The 9206-nt window shown below is 43.2% G+C and overlaps 1 protein-coding gene across 1 annotated transcript; it reads left to right on the top strand.

The window, feature by feature from the left end:
• Positions 1-8045: 8045 nt before the first annotated feature.
• On the top strand, positions 8046-8982 carry LOC125901403 (putative nuclease HARBI1; the record flags this gene model as incomplete). Its single annotated transcript, XM_049597096.1, has 5 exons — positions 8046-8052; positions 8133-8248; positions 8327-8438; positions 8542-8704; positions 8778-8982. Coding segments are annotated over 5 exons (603 nt in total), but the record flags the coding sequence as incomplete, so codon positions are not given.
• Between the last annotated feature and the right edge of the window lie 224 nt (positions 8983-9206).

The following is a 9206-nucleotide window of genomic DNA, read 5'->3' on the forward strand; positions in this document are numbered from 1 at the left end:
CTTAGTGCACAAACACTTGCTTAACATTATCACACAATCTGTGTCCATAGCATAGGGTGACCATATTTTGATTTCCAAAAAGTGGACACTCGGCCGGCCACGACATAGCCTACTTAAATGATACTCGCAGTTTACTCGAAGATGCCTTATCATTTTAATATATTTAAAATTTATATGTATGGATAGAAAATTCAGTTATATTACAAAATAATATCTCTCAAAGACAGAAATTCAGATAGGCCCCAATAGGGGACACATACACACACTAGAGTGTGGCGATCCGAGCCCGACGGTACCCGACAGGTCGGCCGGGTTTTGTTAAAAATGTAGCTATAAATTGTATTCGGGTTCGGGTCGGATTCGGTCAGCTTTCAGTGAAAATGTAGTGTAAAAATAAATAAAATCCTATTGTCTGTCCTGTTTATTGCTTGGACAACACCTGAACATAACACACACAGACACACATTGGCTGTTTGTTTCTACCTCTCTCCTCGCTGGAAGTCTCGGACCCAGCCGCCCGCCTCCGCCTTGATTAAACGCTGAAAATAAAATAAAAGAGGGAGACAGGTTTTTCCTATTTTATCTTATTTTGTTATATTTCTCCCTCTCCTCTCGCTAGAAGCGTCGGACCTCCCGCCTCCCGCTCCTGTCTCAAACACGGAGGTCTCCCTCTCCGCTGAGCACGCCCGGCCTGTTAAATAGCCTGTAACCGTAACAACTGTGTGACACAAACTCAGTGCTTTGGTCATTAAATAATGTTGGGCTCGGTTCAGGTTCGGACAGAAATATGCGGCCCGTGTCGCACTCTAACACACACACACACACACACACACACACACACACACACGGAAAACCAGACATTATCATCAGTTTATAAAAGACCCCCGGACGCCCCGGACGGGACGTGAAAAGTGGACATGTCCGGGCAAAAGAGGACGTTTGGTCAGCCTACCATAGCAGACAATGTACTACATCACTGCTCTCTTTCATCTCCAATATCACAATTTGCAACTGAACTCAAAACATCTAAACAAACAGCTCCACTTTTCTCTCTGCTTTGCTTTTCAACATTGTACCCTCTGGAACAAGACCTGTCGACTTTGCAGTAACTGTAACAAGTCTGCATCTGAGGCTGTTGAACGCAAAGAACAGTCTCATAATGATTACCACTGCAATTTTTCAGATGCCCCTGATTTGACAGCTGGTTATTTTTGCACCTTTATTCAAGCCAACGGTCATCATAATATGTGAATATGTTTACTCCTAAACAATCTGCTGCTGCTTGAATCTCCATTTCTGTCACCCAGCTACCAACATAGCATAGCATTTTTGACATGCTAAGGTGTTCTGCCATTGAGGAACACTGGCTTCTCAAAATATTCTCATATGCCACAGCATTATTTTCCAATTGCTTAACCACAGCAAGTCTTATTTTTATATGGTGCTTCTGTGTACCAGACACAGCTTGACTGACTGCTCTAAAGAAACAGTTTCCATCACCGACTATTTTATCCTTGCTACATGGAGTCCCTGACAAACCAATATTTGTACATACGACATGACCTTTCTCTGACTTCACATTTAATTGTGCGCACTGAACTTCTTCACTGCGCAGAGGGTTTAACTGAAACCCTTTCTGCTGTACCTCACCAACAAACACCACATCTGAATAAACTGCAGTCATATCACTCCTTTTTATCCTCTTTGATAAAGTACGGAATGAAATCTTACATTTCGCACCTGTCTGACTGTTGCTCTCTGACTGCTGAGATAAACTACAACCCTGCTCACAGTCTCTAACTACTGGACGTGAGGACAAATAACTTACATCTGTAGTTGTGCCTTTATGAATGATATAAATTCCAGCAATCTCAAAGGCCTTTGCCTTCCACTGAGCAATGCAGCCAAAATGGATATGTAATCATACACCTGTTTAATACAACTAAAATACATGATAACGCTTTTACCATTTGGATCTGCCATTCCAGCAGCATTGCATGCATGAGAATCTACAACTGCATACCATCCATTCTGACAAATGATCACACATGTGCCACTGCACAACGTTAGAAAATGTGTTTCATATTTGGCAAACATATTTTCTAATCCATTTTGTATGAATATTTACAATTGTAACATATCCATGGTTTGCAGAAACGTACAATGCCAACATTTTCTGCTGGTGACTGGGCTATTTTTGAACACTAAATATTGAATGGATTGATAAACATTCCTTTTCTGCAGTTAGCTGCTCTGTCTCTCCATCCAACCTTTGACCATAGTGAGATTCTTCAAATAATTAATGGATGTTCATGGTCCCTGGAGGAGATACCTTATAATTTTGGTCAACCTGACCTTTCCTTATGGCCACTAGCCTAAAGTTATTTAAGATGAACCCATTACACTTTGAACACATTGGCCTCTAGTTTCGCAGACTGGGCGAGGCGGAGGCGCAGCGCACCTGCGCTTTGCCAACTGGGTGTGGCCAGGCGGATTTTGCAAGTTTGGCACACCGTGCGCCTGGCGTAGCTACTCCTCTTTCCCACCTCCGTCCCTCCTACCGGCGCAAGTCGGAAAGAGGGAGGAGAGAAGGCGTGGAGTGGGTTTTACACACATCACACCAATCAAATGAGCCCCTCTCCTCGCCCTTAAATGCGCCGCACGAAGGCGTAATGAGAGTTTACTCAATTCGCCATGGCGGAAGAGAGCAGCAGCGTCAGACGGCCAAACTTCTCCCAGGAGGAAACTGATGTTTTGGTCCGGGAGGTCCAAGCTTGCAGTGTCCGAATATACGGAACTGCGAGCAGACCTCCACGGGCTGATGATGCAAAGGTAGCCTGGGAGGAGGTCACCACAACTGTAAATCAATGTTGCGTTTCTCTCGTGCGTGCGCTCTCTCTTTCTCTCTCGCAGTCTCACTCTGTTTCTTTTCTTTTGACTTTTCTAAGATGACAGATGCTGAATATATACTCCCTATCTGATGCTGTGGCTGTTTGTGGTTGGCTGAGAGGGATGTGAACTCATTAGTTTGCAGCTGTGTTAATCAAATCAGATTGGGTTTCCATTACACGTGCCAAACGTGCCAAACGGTGCCAATCCCCTTTGATCTGACATCAGATGTGACAGGACAGTCGATATAGAGATACATTTATGTGCTGATTGCAGATAGTTGCATTGAATAGTGTTTTTGTGGCTATTTATTGCATCGTTAATGTGCCTGATATTCTGGAAACCTGCCTGTGAGGTTTTGGTGACGTGTGCGCACTGTCCGCCGGTCAGCCAAACTTCGGCTTACACCGGCTGTGCTCTGCCTGTGCTGACAGTAGACCTGGTTTCAGTTGCCGAGCTTTTAGCGCACCTTCGGCGAAGCCTTTTGGCACGAAACTGTCACTGCACCAAGCTGGATCTGTCGACACCTCCTCCTGCTGCGCCGCCACACCCATCTCAGCGCACCTCAGTCTGCCAAACTACAAACTGAGCGCGCCTCAGGTTGCGCTGCTCGAAACTAGCTCTGCGCGGGGTTCGCCACCCTGCGCCGCGCCGGGAAACTAGAGCCCATTAACTTTTCCCCTGTACTGACCTCAGGCATCAACATATCGTACTCAGTCCATACTTATCCTTTTTAATTTTTCAACTCAATAAACCATTTGAAATCATGGTTAGAACAAAAGCAGATGTTTTATTTTTCAAAGTATGTTTTCTAAGTCAAGTACAGCAGTGGCATCTATGATTAGTAGAAATAAACGTAGTTGGACTTTCAATTTAGATTGCATTCTCCTTTCAGTTGAGATTTCTTAAGATATTTTTTCAGGCATTTTTAAGCCTTTAATTGATAGGACAGATGAGCGTGAAGGGGGTGGAGAGAGGGGGAGTGACATGCAGCAAAGGGCCACAGGCTGGAGTTGAACCTGGGCCGCTGCGGCAACAGCCTTGTACATGGGGCGCCTGCTCTACCACTAGGCCACCGACGCCCCGACTAGATCAGTTAAGATTTCATTGAGTATTTGTAGAAGTAAAATAACAGACCTCACAACAAGCATCCAGCGTTGAGGTCATTATTGCTGTTGGATTGTGTTCGATGTCAGAAACGCTCAGTGGATATAAAGTGGTCCACAGAGTGAGTTCTGGTGGCTGTGGGTGTCTATTCATCATCTCTAGAGCCTGTTCTGTACATCTCGCTCTCCTCTTAGTCGAAATAGTGGAACAGCATCTCAAATTATCCATATTTTACTGTGAATACTGGGCCTATATCAAGCCCCATTAATGCCAGCACACAGTTGAGGAAGATGTGGATTATAGATGAATTCAGTATGTTACATCTGAGTTAACACATAACTTTAAAGTTTTACTATTTTAACAATTGAGTAAAATATGACCCCAAAATGCATCTCAGAGACCTAAACGACTCCTTATCATTTAGTTAACTTCACTACTGAAAAGCTATTTCACTAATTAAGTAGTGAACCACCATGCTACTCAGAAATGTAGTTATATTAGTAATGTCGCCACTTATAGTCATGCTACTGCCAACACTGGTAGACACACACTTGTAAAGGAGGGCCATGGCTTACAAAATGTAACATGTAGGATGAACAACATTTGAGTGACAAGTTATGGCACTTCCTGTGGTGCCATAGAGTGAGTTACATGGTTTTACAGGTTGATCTTATATTTCCATCATCCAAGTGTCACCTCCTTTCTAGTTCTAAGGCCATGAAGCAGACTGTGCTTAGAAGTAGAGAGCTACACTGATGAAATGTCCTTATGAGACCTAAGGCCACTGAAGTAAGTGGGAAATTAATGGGGTTCCCACATGCTTGCAATCAACCATCAAAACCGGCAAAGGCCATTTTCCATTGCTGGAAGTATAGAATCCTACAAAAGACAAACTTCATGGCACAATGACATTAGCATTGCTGAATGCTACTCCACCATGAAAAATGGTTTTGTTGTTTTTTTCTTGTGTAGCATAAAGGGACTACAATTGCATTTCATTGTGCAACCTGGTGTTGTAGAATGACATTAAATGAAGCTTGAACCTTGGAACACCCATGTGCCCTGCTACTGTGACTGAGGAGTGAAAATGAGGTCAAAATGTTCTGAAATGTTCTGAATTGTTGTCCTACCAAAGCAACCACTACAGCTGCTGATGAGTGTATAGACACACACTTTACATACCTGAAATGGGATGCCATCCTCATAAGCACAAAGTAGTACTGTTTTGTGTTTGATCACTATAGCAGGAATTCCGATAAACAAAGCCTACGCTAATAATGATTTGAGCAGATATTATTTGGTTGCATGGATGAACACTATAGGCTATGCTATGTGATTTATGAAAAAGGCTTCATATTACGCAGAGAGCAGGGAAGCCAAAGAGTCAATGAAGCAATGATGATGACAATGACAGAAATACATTAAGTCATTTATCTCACTGAAAAACTTACTGTAAGGAATCATCCCAGTGTTCAAGCTTAGAATTTGTATATGATGATAACAAAATGAAAAGAAATAATTTTGTCATGAAAAGCTTACATACTTATATTTACTACAAATGACACATTCACTATTTTACTGCGAAACATTTTCCAAAGCATACCATAGTATTACCCAATTGAAATCACATTAATTTTTAAAGGGAAATTTCAGTTTATTTCAACCTGTCTCCTATCGTCCTAAATTTGTTTCAGGTGACTAGTGACATAAAAATAATAGTTAGCATGTTAGCCGTTAGCCTAGATACAGCCGGGGCGCATAGTAGCATCAGACCTGGTAAAACGTAAGTGAACGGGCAACCTTCAAGTGCAAAGTTAGTCCACTAAACAAGCTTTTTTTCCACAAAGACCGCCTCATATCGTTAGGATAAATGTCAGAGAACATATAGAAAACAACATGTAAACATGTTGTCTTACCTTACTGGTGTGCTGCCATGTTTGTTTACCATCTAGCTCTGCTTTCCAAAGCGCGATATTGGAGCTGTGGAGGAGTGAGGGCTTCACATTAGCATAATTTCAAGCCTTAAAAAAGTAAAAGTAAATTCCCAGGGGGAAATTATATGTTTTCACTCTGCTGTCATACACACACAGGCTCAAAATACACACATGAACAAACACGACCTATAGTATACATGCATTAAATGGAGAGATGTCAAGGTGAGGGGGCTGCTTTGGATGGGTGCCACAAGCAGTTCAGTACCTTGCTCAAGGGCACCTTGGTAGTGCCCAGGAGGCAAACTGGCACCTCTGTGGCTACCAGTCCACACTCCATAAGTGGTACATACAGGGAGTAGAGCCGACAACCCACCAGTTCCCAAGCCAAGTCTCTATGAGCTACTGCCACCCCAGCAAAGGGCTGCAGACTGGAATTAAACCAACCATCACTGTTGCAAGGACACTGCCTTTGTACATGGGGTGCCCACTCTAACTACTGAGCTATTGGGAGTCCCTCAGTTGACAGACATGGAACTTGGTTCAGACATTGATGATCCCCTCAGGATGAATTATAATCTGTTTTTCCAGTCTTTTTCATGAGGGAGCCTAGAGAGACAGGCAAGGTTGCCAGTTCGGTTCTGCAGGATAATGGAGAAAGTGAAAGACAAGCGCTTGCCCTTCATTCATTATAATCACTGTATAGCCCTTGGGCAAGGCCTGGAACCTCAGTCACTCTTGTAGCAGCCCTGTCTCCTAGAAATTATGTTAATATGTAACTAATTTGAAACAGCAAATATGTTTTGCAGTTGGTGATGTAGAGTTTGGAAACAATGACTAAATTACCTGGGGGGTATTCCATCAAGCTCGCTTAGCTCAAAGTCTGGCTTAAATGGCCAAGTCCCGCTTATTTTAGTGAGAGTTCAGTTCCACCAGTGTGGCTAAGATTAGCTCCAACTTGGTAACCATGGAAACATGGTTCTGGCTAAGTCGGACACTTGGAGCTAAGCTCTGACTTTCTGTTCCATCAATCTGAGCCTCAATTCTGTTCCATGAAAGTGGTTAACACGAATGCCAGCCTTGTAACCATGGTGACTTATGCTGCCGGCCAAACCTGGTCTGGAGCAGGATTAAGGTGAAGATGAACTCCACTAATGTCCAAAAGACATGTCTGTTTTGCATTTACATACACAATGCACTGATAAAATAATTTGTGAAACCAAAACGTGCTTTCCATCCACTTTGGAAACTAAGCAAAAAGTGCATTTGGTAAGTATTATGATTTTGTAACAAATAAAAATCAATCTGTTTTCGTTTATCTTGATTTCATCCTTATAGATAAAGATGAATTAAATAAAATAAAATAAATTACAATGAATAAATTTAAAGGTATGATTAAAACACATAGAGGAAGCCTACATCAGTCACCTAAAATGTCCTCCAAATGACTGCACCAGGTGGAGACTATTAAGCAGAGCAGTCAAGACAGGCAGAGGGACACACATTCAGCAGAGACAAAGGCTAAGAGAACATGGCATGTCCATTCATTGAGGATGAGGAGCCAATTGATGAAGGGGCACAAATAATTCAAAGGGCCTTCTTCAGGCGACCACCAGCCCCGAGGGTCTTCCAGGAGAGGACTAACCCACTGGAACAAAGTGATTCTTTCCTGTGGGAGAGGTATCGATTCAGCCGGCAAAGCATAGTGTATTTATGCACTTTGCTGGAGGCACACATAAGGAAGGTCACTCGCCGCAGCCAATCACTGACCCCTGTGCAATCTGTATGTATTGCACTGCGGTTCTTTGCCAGCGGTACATTTCTGTATAGTGTTGGAGATGCTGAGGGACTAAGTAAGGCAACTGTTTGCAGAGAGGTAGGCCTACTAAAATAAATAAATAAATAAAAACTTAGATCAGTTGGATTATTTCTTACATCACCAAACATCATACATAGGTTGCAAGATGATCACATTACATGGATATGAATTAATACATTAACAAAAAAACCTTTATTACAGGTAAGAGCAGTCTGTCTTGCCCTTAAAGAGTTCCTCAATATCTTCATCACCTTCCCAAGCCATCATGGGATACAAAGGATCAAAGAGGATTTTATGCAATTGCAGGTATGTGACATTTAAATGCATGCAATGTGAAGTTAAATGTTCCACAGGTTGACATATTGCACTTTTATCCTTTTACATAGGCTTTCCCAATGTCCTTGGCTGCATTGACTGCACGCATATCCAGATCCAGGCCCCACCTGGACCTGTGGAAAGGGACTTTGTGGATCGAAGGAATAACCACAGCCTGAATGTGCAGGTACATAGCCCATGGAGCTACTGTACATGTCCCACTGCTAGTGTCCAGTGTCACTGATGTCACCCTGCATGCTGACAGATGATCTGTGATTCTGAGTTGCTCATCACAAACATCGAGGCCAAATGGCCTGGCGGTGTCCATGATGCTAGGATACTAAGGGAAAGCCATCTGGCACAAAGGCTTGCACAAGGTAAGACAACCTTCATCATGTCTCAATACTAGTATGGATGAGGGTCTGCAAAGATGAATGAATAAATCATGTAATTCATAGCCACTGTTTTCTCACCTTGCAGGGGGGTTTGAGGGGGTCCTTCTCGGGGACAGGGGTTATCCCTGCCTCCCATACCTTTTAACCCCATATCCTGAGCCAAGGGCTGCAGCTGAGGCAGCTTTTAATAATGCCCTCAGCGCCACCAGGGCACGAATTGAGATGGTTTTTGGCCTGCTCAAGTCCAGGTTAGAGACTGCTTTGATCAACCTTTAATGCAGAATTTTATTTTAACATGTCTTCTTGTTCCAATCTCTGCAGGTTCCAGTGCTTAAAATATCTAAGGCGGGCTCCTGACCGGGCCTGCGACATAGTGGTTGCTAGCGCAGTACACCACATATCCACCATCCGGAGAGAGGCTTCCACAGCTTCTACCGAAGACAGATGGGAAGAGCCTGCCCCTGTACAGGAACCCAGAGATGGGAGGATCCTGAGGAATCTGTACAGGGACACCTATTTCTCTTGAACCCAACCCCCCTATTTTGTTAAATTCCTTGTCATGTCCATTTATTGAGCCTAGCCACTTTATTCCCCCACCCCACATTGTATGGCCCATTTTCACAAACAGTGCGTCACAAAGGGCTTCACATAGCAACATGACATCCTCTACCCTTAGACCCTCACTGAAACAAGACGGAATAACAAGACCAAATGGCTTTTGAATATTTATTGTCCTGAGTCACCAAGCTG

This window comes from Epinephelus fuscoguttatus, linkage group LG14, assembly GCF_011397635.1.
Source record: "Epinephelus fuscoguttatus linkage group LG14, E.fuscoguttatus.final_Chr_v1".
Taxonomy (NCBI): Eukaryota; Metazoa; Chordata; class Actinopteri; order Perciformes; family Serranidae; genus Epinephelus; species Epinephelus fuscoguttatus.